Source organism: Lactuca serriola, chromosome 1 (assembly GCF_051521515.1).
Source record: "Lactuca serriola cultivar US96UC23 chromosome 1, Lser_US96UC23_V15, whole genome shotgun sequence".
Lineage (NCBI taxonomy): Eukaryota > Viridiplantae > Streptophyta > Magnoliopsida > Asterales > Asteraceae > Lactuca > Lactuca serriola.
In genome coordinates this window covers 42,243,347-42,262,625 of record NC_136408.1, presented here as the reverse complement: position 1 = coordinate 42,262,625, position 19,279 = coordinate 42,243,347, and the positions used below count along the sequence as shown (strand labels likewise).

The 19,279-nt window shown below is 40.3% G+C and overlaps 1 protein-coding gene and 1 pseudogene across 5 annotated transcripts; one reads left to right on the top strand and one right to left on the bottom strand.

Moving 5' to 3' along the window:
- Nucleotides 1-62: 62 nt before the first annotated feature.
- On the top strand, nt 63-3,587 carry LOC145085719 (nuclear pore complex protein NUP50A pseudogene; annotated as a pseudogene). Its single transcript, XR_013700115.1, has 2 exons — nt 63-218; nt 2,149-3,587. The product of XR_013700115.1 is annotated as a nuclear pore complex protein NUP50A pseudogene (transcript).
- An 877-nt stretch (nt 3,588-4,464) lies between these two features.
- LOC145085673 (centromere protein C-like) lies at nt 4,465-9,039 on the bottom strand. Of its 4 annotated transcripts, none has more exons than XM_079023537.1 (12): nt 8,769-9,039; nt 7,614-7,789; nt 7,424-7,512; nt 7,236-7,329; nt 7,005-7,168; nt 6,173-6,816; nt 6,014-6,091; nt 5,823-5,919; nt 5,426-5,511; nt 5,184-5,283; nt 4,984-5,091; nt 4,465-4,848 (listed from the first exon to the last, which is right to left on the bottom strand). In XM_079023537.1, the coding sequence occupies exons 1-12, from the start codon at nt 8,910-8,912 to the stop codon at nt 4,724-4,726; spliced, it is 1,905 nt and encodes a 634-aa protein (XP_078879663.1). In that variant the 5' UTR covers nt 8,913-9,039; the 3' UTR covers nt 4,465-4,723. The 4 variants fall into 4 exon arrangements, with proteins under 4 accessions (XP_078879663.1, XP_078879665.1, XP_078879666.1 ...); XM_079023539.1 differs by having other exon boundaries at nt 5,426-5,502; XM_079023540.1 differs by having other exon boundaries at nt 5,426-5,502; nt 5,832-5,919.
- Nucleotides 9,040-19,279: the final 10,240 nt, after the last annotated feature.

The following is a 19,279-nucleotide window of genomic DNA, read 5'->3' as shown; positions in this document are numbered from 1 at the left end:
AAATCCAATCTAACCATAGGGGCGTTGGATCAATTTTACTCATTTTCTGCTGTCCTTTAATTCAAAAATAATATATAAATAGCATTAGGAGGAATCAAAAAAGGCTAGGATGATTGATCACCGTGGCAGAACATTTTGCTCGTCAATCTAGGGTTCATATACCGACCCAAAGGAACGGCGACACAACCGTGATAACGCAACCTCCCAACACCTCCAAGGTATCGATTTGTCTTCGTCTTCTTCATTATCGTTCGTCCTCTATTGTTCACTTGTTTGTTGTTCATTTTCCGTACCATTTCCGTCTATAGATTTTGGAATCGTTGGACGTGGTTGTTTTTCTGATGGATTAGTGTCTATTATTCGAGTTAGATTTGTTGTATTGTGTGGTATTATGCAGGAAATATTGTCAATCTTTGTTATCATGGCAATTTTGTTTTTGTGTAGTTTGTTGTTTACGCATTTGATGATATGTTTTGCCCAAGTGCTCGAGTTGTTGTTTATTTTGGTTTTTTTCCTTCTAAGATATTGGATAGTTCGACGATAATTTATCTAAAGAGGACCCTGCAAAGTTAGGTTATGGTGTTCAGATTGTGCTTTCATGTTGATTTCGTTGGGCTTTCATTAATGGCGTAAAACCTTCAAGAGATTCTATAATTGCTAATTTACTATGGAAGAGAGGCACAAACACATTTGTAAATCTGTGTGGTGGATGTGTATCCTGTTCAAAAACAAGATTCTTATAACTACCAACAAGGGGGCGTAGTTGCGATCACTTGGTATTAAACACCTCAAAATAGAGTTGACCCAAGTTTGAATTTTACATGCTTCAATCTTGTGGTGGCCCTTTGTTAAAAAAAAAAGATTCTTATGAACTTACTGCAGGCTGGAAACTAATGAGGATCACAGTAGCATTTTTGCTAGATTTATATGTATCTGTGCATTATATGTTTTCCACTAGTAGTTTGACACGTGCTAAAGTATAAATGTAGCAATTGGCTGGTATGTGTTTTTATAAATAGATATTTGAATGACATGTCACTACGAGACAAAACTTTTTTGATATTAGGTCAAGGTCTCTAAGTTTCGCTTATTTTGATTGGCTTCAGGAGGTTTACTTTAACGATTTAATATTGTAATGACCTTATTTTCATGAGATTCTTTAGTTACGATTGAAAAGGAAACACAAATGCGATTATAAACTTGTGGTTGGGTGCTTATTCTGTTCAAGAACAAGATTCTGATCGAATTTCCACAGTTAACATGATTATGAGGATATTCGTAAAGCATTATTGGTAGATTTATATGTTGTGTCATTTCATATGGTTTCTACTTGTAGTTTGCACATGCTACTAGAGTAGAACATTTTCTTATTGGAATTTGTTTTTGCACCAATGAGGGTCTAGTGATTCAGTGGTTTTGAAAGTTAATTAATCCCCCTGGTGTATCAAAGATTAAGTATTAGCACCATAAAAGCTCAATATCTTGGAAAACATGATCAACATAATGTCGTAGTGCTTGGAAACATAATGTAATTATTTTGCCATAGAATGAGAAAATTATGTTTTATTACACGATAATGCAATGTAGCTAGGACCTTCAAGTGGGTTGATTTTGTTTCCCATTAAAAGGGTTTTTTGTTATTTAACCATAGACCGTAAAGAAAAGTTACAATACAACTATCTTTATTTTTGTAGTCTTTAATAGAACGACCCCTCTAAAAACTATAAAACTCAGATTAACTTATAATAACTAGGGATATAATTATATTGTTATCTCATTAAGCTTTTCATGAATTCTTTTTTGTTTATCTAAATAAGAAGTTCGATAGTTTTTGCTATAAATTGTGTGCTAACTAGAAGTAAAACCATATGCCTTAGATAAAAGTTTTTTTTTTTTTTTTACTGGAAACCACTATTTATCAGGTGTGAGATGAAAAGAAAATACAACCATATCAATTTGATTATTAGGGAGAGAACAATGAAAACGAGAAATAATATTATTTACATGTTCCTTACATAATCATTTTTTAAGATTGTTATTGAATCCAGACGTTAATACTTGTTTAGTACTAATATAGCTTATGGTTTGAACTAGATTTTCAATTTTATTTACATTAAATGCAATCATTTCTTTATATTCATCTTGCAGAGAGTTTTACATCAATCCGGTAGGAAGGAACATAAAATCTCACGTGATGGGGGACACAGACAACTCGATTCCACCTTCCAAAAAACGAGCAGCCGGACGGGAACTATCCCGTGATAACCCCGGTCTTGATGATGAAGAAGAAGTTTCCGGACAAGAAAATGCTACTTTCAAAAGAGCAAGTGAAGAAGTCATCGCAAACCGAAGAATCGTAAAAGTCCGCCGTAGTCAACCTTCCTCTACCCCTTCCACCAATCCTTTTGCAGCAATCCGCCTCGTACCCCCTACGGACCCCACCCCCACTAATCCCCAAGAACCCGACAAAACATCCCCCGATAATCTCCAAGAACCTGGGAAAACAGCTCCCGAAGAGGTGGAGTCACCAAGTAGTGTGAATAAGGAAACAGAACCCGAAGGTGCAAGCGAGGTGAGAAAACCCGAACCAACTGATCCTGAACCCAAAAAAGATGAAAAGTTAGGAAATGACAAAAGTACCCCTACTGCACCTGCATCCGTCAACTCATTCCAACAGCTTTCTAGTAGCCAAAACGCGTTTACGGGGCTTGTGGGGACGGGGTTTTCGAGTTCAACGTTTTCGTTTGGTTCGATTCCGAAAACCGACTCCCCGACTTTTCCTTCGTTTGGTTTTGGAACAAATGGGAACTCGTCTTTGTTCGGGACACCTTCCGGAACATCTGACAAGCCTTCCGGAATCAAAATTCCAACTATGCAGGAAGTCCATGTGGAAACCGGTGAAGAAAACGAGAAGGTGGTTTTCACTGCGGATTCTGTTCTTTTTGAGTTTCTGGATGGCGGGTGGAAAGAGCGTGGGAAAGGGGAACTTAAAGTCAATGTTTTGACCACCGGGACGAAAAAAGCAAGACTTGTGATGAGGGCACGCGGGAATTATCGGTTGATTTTGAACGCAAGTATTTTTCCCGATATGAAGCTCACAAATATGGAGAAGAAAGGGATCACGTTTGCGTGTTTGAACAGTACGGGTGAGGGGCAAAATGGTCTTTCGACGTTTGCATTGAAGTTTAAAGATCCAGCTATTGTTGATGAGTTCCGTGAGGTTGTTAACGAACACAAAGGAAACACCGGCGGTGGTGGTGCTGCTGCTGCGGTGCTCAAGACGCCAGAAAATTCTCCAAAAGCATCGGATGAGTAATAAGGTTAAAAAAAAAAGTATCATGTTTTATGTTTGGATCTTGTAGGGCAAAATCATATATGATAGTAGTGTCTTTATGTAAAAGCTGTTATACGGTATCCATTTTGTTGTTGTCTTTTGATAGACATTTGGGAGAATGAATAACTTTATTTAGGATTCAGTTGAGGCCAAAGTCTGGAGTCTTAAATGCTGCTATTAGAGTTGGGATGAATGTGTCTGGTACATTGTGCAAATTGGTTTTTTATTATTAGTCTTGTATTTTTTTTTTTAATTGCTTGCTGATTGATGACTTGTACCCCTGCAAATTTTATCATAAGCAGGGCAACTTCTAGTATGTTTCAAATGTTAAATATGAAATGTGTTTAATGATTACAATCTTAAATCATTAAATGAATGGGTATAATCATGGGAATAGCCGTTTGGTTGCATTAGTCGATGATTAGTCGATCGTTATTCCTATGATCAATTAAAAAGATAGAAAATTATTTCAATAGAATTCATTAGTAAACTAAAATAATCAATAAAAGAATTATTAAAAAATTCTTTAACTCTTACAATAAAAGAATTATTAAAAGGTTTATATATACAATTACCAATTTGTACCAACCAAACAAATTGTTACCAAATATAATTGGTACCATACTAGTAGCAAATATTTGTACTGTACATGCTTTAGAAAAAAATAAATGATAGACATTTTGGAATGTTTCAGTCATCACTAGGCCAAAGTTGAAGGTTGACAAACATTAAAGTTATAGCATGCTTTGATTTTTATATCTTTTTTATGTTGTTTAAAGTAAAGTTGTCGATCCAAGATTATATGTGGCAAACTCTTGTAACATGCCATATCTGATCCAGTTACTACTTACTAATAAAGTTGTTTTTGAATCTGAATGTAAAATTAAGCAGAAATCCTAAAATATATAATCTCGTTCGTAGCACATGATTCTGAATCTGCCACCTATTACAAATGAATACCTGTCTTTCAAGGATAAAACCACATCAGACACCCCCATCATTTAACTAAAAACCGAACCAAACTAAACCCACTACAATGTAACTTCAAACTTAAAAAAACTTTTTACAAACTTTACAAGCAAGAAACAAACTACACACATACATGATAAACGATACATAATATACACACATAAAGATAAATGTTGAAGATTATATATAAAAATGTGAAAACGAGTTACAGCCTTACAGGTGGGTAGCTACATGTTATTTTAACTAGTGGATACCTGGGTTTTTGTTTCACAAGCCATATGAAACTACAGTTTCAGAGTACATATCATTTTTCACATACTGATTACTAAGTAAGGCAGGTTTTGAAATTTTTGCTTAAAATCTGATCATTTGTTCCAACCAAATTTTGGGTCATTGAGAGTTGGGGAAAGTGGGTCAAAGTCAATGCAGAGCAGTCAACTCAACAAGGTGTTTGTATTTGTCAGAGACAAAAGATTCCACCTTGAATCCACCCTCCTCTTTACTTGTTGGAGATAAATATTTCACACCGATAACTGTAGGCAGACCTGCAACCAACCCATCCACATTTTTTCACATAAAATTGCCACCTCATTCCATATATATATACACACACTTCAATTTTTTATGTCAAGTGATAAGAAGTAAGATATGTCAAAAACGAAGTGTAAATGTGCACTTACTGTTATGGACTCGAGCATATAAGAGTCTTTCTCCTTTCCAATATTCCAAAGGCCTCCTTTTAATTCTGCTGCTTCGTCTCACTCCAGATGTCCAAGAAGACCCCGCTCCTATCATAATCAACCCCATTATATTATATATCATAAATAAATAAATAAATATGTTTGATTCATAATTTTTAACGAGGAACAGATGAAGAAACCTGCAAGGCTCTGGCGACGTTTTTTCGGATCAATCTTACTCGTACGTGCTGCTATCTTCTTTCTCTTATTCGTTCTTGTCCTTGGAATTTGATGCTCCTCCTATTTATAATATAATATATATTTTAAAGACTGTTTGTTAGTGTTACTCATAAGTCATAACACGGAATTTTTTGACTTTACAGCTGTCAATATATTTATATATATAAGAAATAAAGTGGAAGGACATTGACTGACAACCAACCTCATTTTGCTGTTGAGGAAGAATATCCAGAATTTGAGTGGGTGCACTAACATCCGGGTCCTGAATAGAGTTGGCATCTGTTTGAGCTGAAAAGGCATCAAAATCAAGAAAAGGCTAAAAATTGCAATCCTAAAAGCAAACTAAACATAACAGATGACGCACAAACTACAAAATTACTTATCATGAACTAATAGGATTTAGAAAGGAATGAAAATGAAATTGAAATCCAGTATTTTGTAAAAAAAATCTTGTTTCGTTTTCAAAATCTATCACATTTCAAATCCATATATGACAAAACTATTCTTCACATTCAGATGATAAAGTAACTTCATATAATAATAATATGATAAATTGAGCATTATAGAAAGCATACAATTAACAAGGGAAAGGTACGAACAACATAAACCTGGTTGACTCAAATCCTCCACTTCAGAGACCTCAACATTTACTTCTGGTAAAGATGATGCTCCTGCTTTCTCTGTCAAATCTTCGACCTGTTATGTCAATGAATGGGACATTCGTTACAACATTCTTTAAATCTTAAAAAACTTGTTGCAATCTGTAAAGCAGTTTTTAAACAGAACTTACATTCTCCTCCTCAGTAATGTCCTCAACATTTAAATTAACTTCTGTAACAGATGCTGTTTCTTGCATCATATCTGCAGCCTGCATCATATATATCATAACCAATTGCATTCAGACTTACTTATAAACTATGAAAATATATATGATATAAGAAAACCTTACATTTCCATTTATAGTTTTGTTTGTTTGAATATCGGTTACATTGTCATCTGCATCCTTTTCTTCCATATTATGGTCCCTGTCTCCCATATCACCAGTGGCAGTTTCTGTAATATTCTCTTTTGCTAATGAGTGCAATGTGGCAGAAACCAGGAACTCCTTGTCTTTATTGGCATGACTTGACCCTCCACCAATGATTTTAGTAGAAGTTATGGGAGGTGAATCAAGATCATGTGAGGAGAATGGATCCTTTGATACAATTGATTTCAGCATTTGTTTTCCTAATGCAGCAATTGCTGAAAATGGACTCCTAGGTGGAGTGGGGGAGCCTCCTAGAGATTGGAAATTGTTGTTAGATAATCCTATTTGTGCAGCAAGTGTTTTCCCTTTTGTAACATCTCGCAAAGCATGTGTATTAGTCAATAAGCTCTGAGAGTTTTCTACTAAATTCTTGACTGGAGAAATAAAGTCAATTCTAGGAATTTCATGGAAGTCTGGAAGTTGTAATTCGTCTATATCAACAGATTTAATCTTCATACGATCTTTTAAAAAGGATAATGCCTGATTTCCATCTAAATTGTGAATATTACTAGCCAATAATTCATCAAAGAGCTCCTGGACCCTGTTCTCGCTTTTACTTATTGATCCTGTTCACACAAAAGACATAAATCTAGTAAGTTACATAGTATATTATTTAAGAGTCTGTGATTATTGATCATTTAAAAAAACTTTTGGCCAAGTAACTTTTTTATTTCTTCCACTATGTCAAGCACATCATGATCCTAAAGATTCTTTGTATACTGTATAATTATTAAACTTAAAAGCATCAACTTACCAGTTACTTCCTCTTCCTCACATGGCGGATTGGGGGTGAAAGATTCTTGTTGTAAAGACTGAGTAGGTTGACTTCCAATGTTGTCTTGCAATGTCTCTTCAGCAACTGATGAATCATCTTGAGACTGACTGGAGTATTCATGATGCTTATAACTAACTTTTCTCCTGAAATATGAGTTCAAGTTTAGTCCATGAGAAAAAAAAAAATCGGTAAAAACCATATCAATAATACCTAGGTATTTCTGGACGACGATGCCTAACAGTAGTGGCAGTTTTAACCTCATCTACATCTTCACCTCTCTGTTTCTTGAGCTCTTTCTTGGTGTCTGTAAATCAATTTTAACTTGGTATAAGTCAGTTGTGTGATATCAATAAACATCATGAATTCTGAAACACAAAGATTAGAGAAGAACAATGTACTTTCAAACTTTTCAAAGGCTGCAAAAAATTCTTCTGGATCTTGCAGATGATCAATTTCAAGACTTGGCTCCAGGATTGTAGAAGACTGGCTGTCAACAGTGATGTGTTTTAAGCTAACTCCAGGTTTCTAGATTAAATGTTTATGTGGAAACACAAGAAAGTAGTATGTATAAAGTATAATAAACTTTACCTTGTATCAGGCTTCAAAGAGAACTTTGCACGCCTCCGGACCAAACCTGGTCTGTGCTGTTGAGGGTTTTCCTTCTCTTTTATATCAGCTTCACTTTTCTTGGTTTTGAGGGATTCTAAACCACCATCTACAACCGACTTTGCTTTCTCAAAATGCTTATCAGGGCTTTGTAATGCCTTAAACAATGAGGAGACAATAACAAATTTAGATCACATAGTAATCTGCATGACACATTGTACACCCTACAGCAATTGAATGTGAGCACACTTGTAATAATCAGTAGTCAATACTCTCTCCAGAGATATTTTGTTTCAAAAATCTGCCATGCCAGTGAGAGTTGGCCTGGAAATTCCCAAATAACTCAAAGTGACACAACAATCTTCTTCAAATAACTGATTAAATATCGAATTTCATTCGCCTCATGGTTAGGAATGGATACATTATACATTATCCTCTGATAACATATACAATAACATTCTGATTTTTCTTAGTTTTGTGAAGTCTCTCCCTCTAAATTTCCACTTCGTAAATTCTCAAAAAGTTAAAGTAAAGGTGTGACTTCTTAAATTTCTCCACAAGTATATTATTTTTGTCAATTGTAGGTTAAAAAGTATTCATTTGACACCAAAATGTCAGCTTAAAGACTTTATGCAAACGGTAGGAGAACTTAGTTAAAATGATTCCAAAGATTGTTGCTTCTGAGAATGTTTAACCACAAATAAATAGAAATCCACAAGCATAATCTGTATGTAAGATGTTATGGTAATTTTCAGCTCCAGATAATCAAAATGCACTACAATTTTGGCACGCATATTTTGAATCTAAGAATATGAAAGCACTTTTAACCCATCACACGGTTTCCAACACAACTCCCCATGACATGGACACATAGTCAGGACATTGTGTGAAATTCGTATAAACCGCGTCCTGATGATCAACAGATCCAGATGATCAACTTCGTCTATATGTTTGCTTATTCTCACAAGTTATTATTGTGAAAGTAACACAGTCAAATCAAGTAACTCAAAAATCAAAACAATCGAAACAAAACATCCTAGGCAGAAGCACTGTGCTCCCACACAATAATTAGCATAAATCAGAACTGCTGAATGATTAAACTGTACAAAAAAAGTTACAGATAATCGAAAAATTCACCATTGATTTCATATACTGGTGAACAGCTTCGAGGTCTTTGGATTTCAACGCATCTGTTGAAAGTCGAAGTGTTCGAGGATTTAGAGAGAGAACAGACTGTTCTTCAAATGGATCGACAAGATTGAAGCTCTGCGTTTGATTCATCGTTGCATTTTCGTGAATAAATTAAAACCCTAGAGAGGAGAGTTGATAGGGATTCGAAATTGTTAAGAGTGGCAGGCGGGAGGAATGAGTCCGCACATATTTTAAAGATTTTATGTGGATTTGTTACGTTTAAACCTGAAAACCCGTGTGAGTTTTCGGCAGGCAATACTTCTTTTAACATTAACTTTTTTTGAATTTGTTATTTTATTTTATTTTTTTATGACTTACGACAACAATTTTTTTTTATCACAAGTTATTTCAAACATATAAAATACAAATTGTTCAAACTAAAAGACCCATATGAGTTCTCCCCGGGCAATAGTTCTTTAACATCAATTTTTTTGGATTTGTTGTTTATTATTATTATTTTTTTCTTTTGTGATCCATAAACAACAATTTTTGACCATATATAGCAATTTGTATTTTTTTGTACAATTCAAACATATAAAGTACAAATTATTATATATGACTAAAAACTATTGTGTATGGATAAACATTTTTTTTTGAAATCTCTATATTTGAGCTTTATATTTTATATTTGATGATTTGGTGTTAAACAAAAGTCAATATAAAAATGATGCTAAATTTGAAGATTTGTTGGAAATTTTTTGGCTTCCAAAACAAAAAAAAAATAATGGTGAATGAAGGGTTGTTGGAATTGTTCTAAAACCATAAAAATAATGCTTACCAAAGATCTATGTCCTAAAGAAATAGGGTTTTAACTAAACCCATTAAGAAGGACTAATAACGGGTAAATTTGGAAATTTTACCCTTGAAAGGGCATTTCCAGTAAGAAGTAGTATGGAGCTTTGATCTGGAGGGTAGAGGCTTAATCTGTTAAGATGGCCCATACAGACCATGGGACTCGTCAATTCCATAAAGGAACTCAACGAGTTGAGTCGTGATGTGTCACACCCCCAAAACCGGAACGACGGAAATGTTCAGGGGCGGAGGACGTCATGTACAGTATCATAACAATGCACGATAGTAAAACAAGCAACAACATCCATTGCATTAATAGAATAGTTAATACATGTGTGTTCTTTGAATAGTAGTATTGTTGGAATAGTGTCTAAGGCTGCAACTATATTAGGCAAGTATTTGACCCGATTGTGCATGGTCCTTTTGGGTTGTCTTCACCATAGCAACTTGATAGGATGATTTATTATGAGAGAATAAATATTATTAATATATTATGAGAATAATATAAGGAATAATAATATTGTTATTTGATTAATATAAGTCATAGAATTAATTGGAATTAATTTGGTGACTTAAAGAGATTAATTAAATAAGAGGGTATAAACTGTCAATTGTTTGTTAGTTACACTTTAGACTGTAAATCCTTAAGGGATAAGGATTGGACGGATTCTAGAGCTTGGGATAGCTCAAAATCGTCCAAGGCTTATCTAAGGTAAGGATTTGGATTGCTTTAAGGAAAGATTATCCAACTAGCGTTTGAGGTGAAACCATTAAGGAGTCTACAAGTATAAATAGACCCCATGGCCAAGGGAAATCGACATCTCATCTAGAATAGAGAACCCCTGGCCGATTTCCTCCTAGCCTCTCTCTCTCAAATCATCTTCTTTGCTATTTGGTGTTTGTAATCCATTAGAGGAGTGACAATTGTGACTCTAGAGCTCCAAGACAACAAGATCAAACAAGAGATTCAAAGGTAAACTTCTAGATCTAATTTTGTATTGTTCTTATACTTAATTAGTCATTAGAAGTCTTGGATTCAAAGCATGTTTAATTAGAAAGTCTAGATCCAAGCATTAGGGTTTTGCATGCGCACATAGGAAAGTTCTTATGGCTAAAACCCATCAAGTATGACACCAAAAAAAAATATAAAGCAAAAATAAAAGACGAGTCTGAACATGCTTTGTCTTCTCAAAAACTTGTGCTCGTGTACCTGTCTACTGGTTCCTTGAGAATACAAGTTATTTTGAAAGAGAGTATCAACATTTAAGTTGGTGAGTTCATAAGTATTTTAGTGTTAAGTATTTGCATTTGTTTCATGAAAATGTTTGTATTTGCCTAGTGAAAAATGTTTGTATACTTCCTAGAAAATCCTATTGTAGCACCTGGTACGTAAAATTTATCTAAGTATTTTACGTTTTTAGCCTTGGACTCGGTGAGTTGTAGGCCCGACTCGCCGAGTAGAGACGGGTTTGGGGGCACGTTTAAGTTGGCGACTCGGCGAGTCCCTGCTGTCTGGTGAAACCCTAAATTCCAAGGGTTTGCACCCTATTTAAACCAACCTTATGCGCCCCAACCTCATCCCCTTCACCCTCAGAGCTCCCAACATCGTTCTAACCCTTATTTCTTGTGACATTGAAGTGATTTGGTGTGTTTCTTGAAGATTTTGAGAAGAAGAAGGGTAGATCAAGAAGGGAAGGAGGAGGTCAGGCATCCTTGTGTTATCTCAGTGATTTCCTTGAGGTATAACTCGGTTTCCCTCTGTTTTCATGTTTATAATCCCTTATAGCTCCATGAAAGTCCTTCTTGAGCCTTTCCCCAAGCTTGATTGTGTATTAGGATTTGTAATAAGTTGTTTAGCCTCTAGATCTAGGCATGATTAAGCTCCAGGAGCTTGGATCTACTGCCTTTATGGAGCCATATTGCATGAAAGCCCTAGATCTACCCTTTTAGTGCATTTTGAGCCCTAAAACCTTCTTTGGTGATTATTTACACATAAAGTTGGAAACTTTACGTGTTATTCATGCCCTAGAAACCCAGATATATGAATGGCATGAGCTGGATACAAGCAAAATCGAGTATATAGTATTTGCATGTGACAGACTCGGCGAGTGGAGTCGAGAGTCCCCGAATTTTCCCCCTTTTCGCGTTTGCGGGGTGGAGTGGTGAGTCATGGGGTGTGACTCAGTGGGTCGGAAGCCAGACACACTCATGAAGGAACTCAGCGAGTCGATGTCCTGAATCGGCAAGTTCAAGGCAATCTTCTTGCCTCAAGAACAGACTCGGCGAGTTGCTCATACAGCTCGGCGAGTCTCAGCATAGAGTGTTCTTCGGATGAAGATGAACTCGGCGAGTTGTTCATACAACTCGGCGAGTAGGATGAAGGACCATTGGTCTTTGGGTTAGAAGGAAAACTCGTCGAGTCAATGCCTAACTCGACGAGTAGAGACGGGTTATGGTCAGACAAAAGGATAGGGACTCGGCGAGTTGGCAAGCCAACTCGGCGAGTCGGGTCAACTGGCAGTTGACTTTGAATTTGACTTTGACTCTTGGTTTGGTTAGGGGTAAATGGTCATTTTACCTTGAGGACGGTTAGCAATATTTGACTAAGTGTTTTATGGGAATTATTAGCCGGAGGATTTCCGGAGCAACAACATCAGAAGACAGTCAGTTCCCACACCGATCAGCAGCTACTTTGAGGTGAGTTACCTTCCAGTGGCGGTGGGTCTACGGCCACAATGTCGGCCCACCAGTAGGAGTTGTATGTTAGATGATTGTCTTTGTGATATCATCTAGGTTTGCTACTACCTGATATGTTATATGCTGGCATGATATGTATATGTGATAGTAGTAGAGATCGGTTGTTAGGACCGAAGGGTAGGTTAGACACCCCAGATATGTCTGATAGTATGTGATGATATGTTTATATGCTGACATGATATGTTATATGTGATAGTGGTAGGAGGAGGGGAATAGTCCCCAAGTTCGGTCGTTAGGACCGAAGGGTAGATTGGGTTCGGTCGTTAGGACCGAAGGGTAGATCGGACACCCCAGATATGTCTGATAATATGTTATGTTATGATATATGTGATAGTAGCGGTAGGGGTGGAATAGTCCCCGAGGATCGGTTGTTAGGACCGATAGGTAGTCAGCACCCCAAAATGGCTTGACATGGGTAGTCAGCACCCCAGAACGGCTTGACACGGGTAGGTCGGCACCCCATAATGGTCGTACCGGGTAGATCGGGCACCCCATAATTGCCCGGCAGTATGTATGTTATGTGATTGTTTGGTATGTGGTATGATAGGGGAACTCACTAAGCTTCGTGCTTACAATTTCAGTTTTGGTTCAAGGTACCTATTCTTCGAAGGGGAAGGAGCTGACGCGGTAGCGGTACATCACACACATGCTTGTATTCCGCATCATGAGATCTTCCTAGGGATTTGTACTCTGACACTTTTATGTTTTATAAAAATGTTTTCCAGACATGCAATATCTTTTGTGAAATGATATGATCGTTGAACGTTTTATTCCTAATGTTTTGCTAAGTACATGTTTTAAAAATGAAATTTTTGACTCGTATTTTTGGGACGTTACAAGTTGGTATCAGAGCCCTGGTTTGAGGGATTCAGACACACCTTCGGGGGTGTCTGAACTCAAATTGAGGGATTAAAAGATTTTAAAGAAGAAAATATTTTCTAAAAAGCTAAGTAAAGGGTTTTAAGAATGAGCGAAGTGTGTGATGTGCGCGACCGGCCGAGCTCAAGTAACTATTCCCCAAAGTACCCATACAAGCTTATGTTTTGTTTATCGGTTTCAGTAGAACAGTATGCTAGACTATGACTAAGGATCTAGGAGTGATGCCTTATGTGCCTACTTTATGCGCTTCAGTGTATGAAAATTGCATGCTAGAATTGAGTAGACAGCAGTAGGATAGCATGTTTAGGTTATACCTGATAGTATGAGTTTAGCATTGTATGCTAGTCGGTTTCTCTTTATGAGGACGGATTTGCTTGAGATTGTTTCCAGTGGTCTGAATGCTGCTTGCTTTGTGCTTCGTGGGACTCTAAGTGATGGGAGTTAGACATTAGGTGAATACGTCACGTCACATGTGCTCAGGGTTGGATAATCTTAGAGTGCTGGATTTGGCTCTATTGCGCAGCTCTTGTTTGAGTCTAACCGTTGTAGAGCCGAGTCTGTTACTCGAATGATTATCCGAGCCTCACCACATGTGATGGTATTTAGGTAATGGCTAACTGGAATTATAAGGAGGCCTTCAGCAGCTGAGGACCGGGTAGAGTGGAGTTAGAGATTTTCCTAGGGCAAGCCTAGGATGAGTATAGCAGTGATCAGTGGTAGTGAAAGGGGCCTGGTGGAGTCAAGGCAGTCCTTGGAGAAGGTACGGATAGATGTGGAAGATAGTATGGACCCGTACTACTGAAAGCAGAGGATCTGTACCCGAACCGCGGAGGGCCAAGATAAGACCAGGAAACTTGTAGTAGGTGTGATCCCTCCAGAGGTATCAGTATCGCTAATGGTTATTATTTATGTATTTCATAATGGTGGTACTACGTTCGAGGCCAACAGTTGGCAGTTCGAGATAAGGTTCCGAGCCAGTAGATGAGGGGCTACGCGAGTTCATCGCGTCAGAGATCACTAGAGGCATCCTTGAGTCGACCCCCATTATCTTCGGGTCGATCAAGGAAGGGATATTGGAGTTGATGGAGGATCGCCTCCGGGCGTTCAGGAGCGACATGGCATCTGGCCAGTCGGGATCTCGCACACTGTCCTTTAAGGACTTCAGGGGCAGTGGTGCGCCGGATTTTCACGGGGCAAAGGACCCCGTAGCTGCCAGGAGATGGATTGCAGACATTGAGTCTGCACAGATGATTAGCTTCTACCCTGAGGGGTCGAAGGTGAGGTTTGCAGCAGGGTGTTTACGAGATCGAGCTAGGGATTGGTGGGAGTCCGTGGGTGACTCATTGGGAGCCTTGATTGTCGAGGCTATGACGTGGTCGGACTTCGCGACCAGGTTCAGGGCAGAGTTTGCACCGGCTGTCGAGCTTCAGCAGCTGGCCAGGGAGTTCTTGGATATGAGGCAGACGACGAAGACTGTGGTGGAGATCACCGCCAAGTTCCAGGAGAGGGCATTGTTGGTGCCCCAGTATGCGGGTGATGAGGACATGAGGAGGACCCGCTACCATGACATGCTCCGAGCTGATATTCGAGAGCATGTCAGTTTTTCAGCTTGCCCTACCTTGGACTCTATGATTGCCAGGGCGAGGGAGAGTGAGATAGATCTGGAGCACATCCGGAAGAGGAAGCCAGAGGAGGGACAGGCAGGAGGGGCTTCGGGGAAGAAGCCTAAGGGATCAGATGGTAGGGCGAAAGGTCAGTCAGGACTGAGTCGCTGCAAGAAATGTGGCAGGCCTCATGATGTAGCACCTGGTTCCTGGTATGTAAGATTTATCTGAGTATTTTGTATTATTGGCCTTGGACTCGGCGAGTTGGAGGCCCGACTCGCCGAGTAGAGACGGGACTTGGGACGCGGTTAAGTTGGCGACTTGGCGAGTCCATATTATGGACTCGGCGAGTTCGCGCTGTCTGATGAAACCCTAATTTCTAAGGGTTTACACCTTATTTAAACCAACCATTTGCGCCCCAACTCCGCCCCCTTCACCCTCAGAAGCTCTCCATACATTCTAGCCCTTGTTCTTGTGAGTTTGAGGCTTTTTAGTGTGTTTTATTGAAGATTTTGGGAAGGAAGAGGAGTAGATCAAGAGGAAGGGAAGGAAGCCAAGCATCTTCGTGTTCTCTCAGTAATTTCTTTGAGGTATAACTCGTTTTCCCTCTGTTTCTATGCTTATTACTCCATTCAATTCCTTCTTGAACCATGTCCCAAGCTTGGTTGTGCATTGTTGGTTGATTCAAGTTGTTAGCCTTTAGATCTAGACCCTATTCAGTCCCTGGAGCTTGGATCTACTGCCTTTATAGAGTCATATTGCACACAAGCCCTAGATCTACCCCTTTTGGTGCACTTTGAGCCTTAGAACCTTTATTGGTGATGATCTACACGTAAAGTTGGAAACTTTACGTGTAAACCAGGCCCCAGGAGCCCAGATCTATGAATGGCATGGACTGGATTCGAGCAAAATCGCGTATTTGTCTTTTGCATGAAGCAGACTCGGCGAGTCGCTCATCTGACTCGGCAAGTCTGGTCGCGAGTCTCCGAGTTTGTCCCCTTTTCGTTGTGTCGAGTTGAGTAGTGAGTCCTGGGTGGACTCGGTGAGTTGGTAGCCGAACTCACCCATGAAGGAACTCGACGAGTCAGTGCCCTGACTCGGCGATGTAAGACCAAAAATTTCAAAATAATTTTTCACAATTTATGAAAACATATCTCATTAACTTTCCATAAAAACATCAAGTTTAAATCTCAATTCACATTATACAAAATCCCAAGATCAATGTATATCAATTGTGAAAATCCCATGCGTGTGTACAAATCAAGTCGGCGCCTTCCCACGGTCATCGCTAGTACCTGAAACAACAACACTAACACTGTAAGCACAAAGCTTAGTGAGTTCCCCAAAATACCACATAAACACACATATATATATTAGCCACTCGAGGCTATAACTCTGTGGGTCCGTGCACCCAAGCTCTGTGAACCCTCAGGTTCTAACTCTGGGAACCTTCCGGTTCCAACTCTACAAACATGCACAACATAAATCACATAGACATCATGCAATACAACACATAGCATACACATAACACATACTCTGACACATAACTCTGATTACCTACTCAAGGTAAAGTATAGTGAGAAGACTCACCTCGCGTATCTCGATGACTCACAATCCTGGAATCCCTCGTGCTCGATCCTCCGAGCTATAATCCTCCTATAACATTATATGTCTCTAATTAACACTCTTTACACTAAGGTTGACTACCCCTAAGAAGTCAACACTGGTCAACTTTAACCGGACTCGGCGAGTGCACTATGGCGACTCGGCGAGTCTAGACGTTTTCACCAACCTCTCCGGAATTCCCTTTTGACACATCGAGTACTCCCCCTGACTCGACGAGTTCCACCTGGAAGAATCGCGGGGCCACCCCGACTCAACTCGCCGAGTCTCAAGAATAACTCGGCGAGTCCCAGCTCGACTCAGTCCACCTGACCACCCTCTCTGACTCGCCCTGACTCACTGAGTCAACCTATGACTCGACTGGACCACTCACTGGCCGATCTAAGGGCAATCTTCAAGCTACTCGCCGAGTCTGCTCATCGGACTCGGCGAGTCCATGCCATGCAATCACTCAAACTCGCTTCTAAGGTCAGATCTGCTCCAACAATTCATAAATCTGGCCTTCCTAGACTGATTCATCACGTAAAGCCCTTAACTTGGTGTTCACAACACACCCCATGGCTCATAAATAGAATTTTGACCCAAGGCATAAGGATTCCAATCCAAAACCTCCATTGATTCACAGAAAGTTTGGACAAAGGGACACTCTGGACCTCCAAGGGTCCAGATCTAAGGTCTAAATCGCTTAAGGGGCCAAGGGGGCTCTAGATCTAGCCCCAAAAGGGTTCAATAAACCCTAAATCAAATAAACATCAACATAGAAGAGGATAGCTCGAAGATATTACCACAATAGTGATGCTCTGGACTCCAAACTCTCAGAAAATGGCTCCCCTTGCTTTCCCCTTAGCTGATCCTCCCTTTCCCTTGCCAGATGACACCTCCAAGATCAATAATGGCCTCCTACTTGCTCCAAACGCTCACCCTCGATTAGGGTTTCACTCAAGGGACCGGTGAGCACAAATGACGGCCATAAGGCCCTTTAAATAGGTCCCAAACCCGAGAAATTAGGGTTTCATTAAACAGCGCAGACTCGCCGAGTTCATACCCTGGACTCGCCGAGTCCAGGCGCGAACTCGCGACCAGAACCGCGATCCTACTCGGCGAGTCTGAGCTCCAACTCGCCGAGTCCCCTCTCAAAGCACCAAAAACATAAACATAAAAGATACCTGGAAATTCGGGCTGTTACAACTCTCCCCCACTAGAACTAGACTTCGCCCACGAAGTCTCGCTCTGAAAATAGCTCCGGATGCTGCTCACGCATCTCACGCTCCGGCTCCCAGGTAATCTCTGATCCCTTTCGATGTTGCCACTGAACCAACACCAGAGGTACCTCCTTGTTCCTCAGAACCTTGATCTTCCGATCTCTGATGGCCACTAGCCTCTCGGCATAATTCAGGCTCACATCCACCTGAATATCCTCTAATGGAACCACTGCCGACTCGTCGGCTATACACTTCCTCAACTGCGACACATGAAATGTGTCGTGAATCTGCCCCAACTCTGCTGGCAACTCCAAATGATAAGCTACCCGGCCTACCCTCGCAACCATACGAAATGGACCAATATACCGGGGCCCCAACTTGCCCCTCTTCCTGAATCGAATCACTCCTTTCCAAGGAGAGACCTTCAGGAGAACGAAGTCGCCGACCTGGAACTCAAGCTCGGACCGGCGTTTGTCTGCATAACTCTTCTATCGGCTCTGAGCGGTCAACAACCTCTGTCTGACCTGCTGAATTTGCTCTGTCTTCTGAAGCACGATCTCTGTACTACCCATCACTCGCTGACCAACCTCTCCCCAACAAATGGGGGTCCGACACCTCCTCCCATACAACAGCTCAAAGGGCGCTATACCAATGCTCGAATGATGGCTGTTGTTGTAGGAAAACTCTGCCAAGGGTAAATGCGCATCCCAGCTACCCCCGAAATCCAACACACATGCTCGGAGCATGTCCTCAAGCGTCTGAATCGTCCGCTCACTCTGACCGTCTGTTTGGGGATGATATGCGGTACTAAAATGCAGTCTAGTACCCAACTCCTCATGAAATTTCTTCCAGAACCTGGAAGTGAAACGCACATCACGGTCCGAAACAATCGAGATCGGCACCCCATGCCGAGATACCACTTCCCTCACATACACCTCCGCCAATTTCTCTGCTGAAGAACTCTCACTAATGGCAAGGAAGTGAGCGCTCTTCGTCAACCTGTCCACAATCACCCAAATTGCATCAACTCCTCTGGCATTCCTTGGCAATTTGGTGATGAAATCCATAGTGATCTATTCCCACTTCCACTCGGGAATCTCCAATGGCTGCAACTTGCCATGCGGCCTCTGGTGCTCGGCCTTAACCCTACGGCAGGTCAAGCACCTCTCAACAAACAATGCGACGTCCCTCTTCATACAGGGCCACCAATACTCCTTTCTCAAATCCAAATACATCTTAGTGGCCCCCGGATGGATCGAAAATTTCGACCGATGAGCCTCCTCCATCAAAGTGGTACGCGTTCCTCCCACAAACGGTACCCAGATACGCCCCTGAAATGTCATAAGACCCCGACCATCGGTCACGAACTCTGAAACCAAACCAACAACCCGTTCCCTCTTTTGCATCTCAGGTTGCACAGCCTTGGCCTGTGCCCCGCGAATGGCGTCCAATACCGGAGCTATCACGGTCAATCTCAAACACACATCCCGCAGTGGAGTGCTCTCTGCCCTGCGGCTCAACGCATCGGCTACCACATTAGCCTTGCCTGGGTGGTACAGGATCTCACAATCATAATCCTTGACCACATCCAACCACCTTC

What these genes read in the sequence shown, in the direction of transcription:
- LOC145085673 (XM_079023537.1), bottom strand. Translation starts at nt 8,912, where the DNA reads ATGAATCAAACGCAGAGCTTCAATCTTGTCGATCCATTTGAAGAACAG. An exon ending in ACCAGTATATGAAATCAATG is followed by an intron (nt 7,790 to 8,768) that starts GTGAATTTTTCG and finishes TCATTGTTTAAG; the next exon opens with GCATTACAAAGCCCTGATAA. An exon ending in ACATTACTGAGGAGGAGAAT is followed by an intron (nt 5,920 to 6,013) that starts GTAAGTTCTGTT and finishes TTGACATAACAG; the next exon opens with GTCGAAGATTTGACAGAGAA.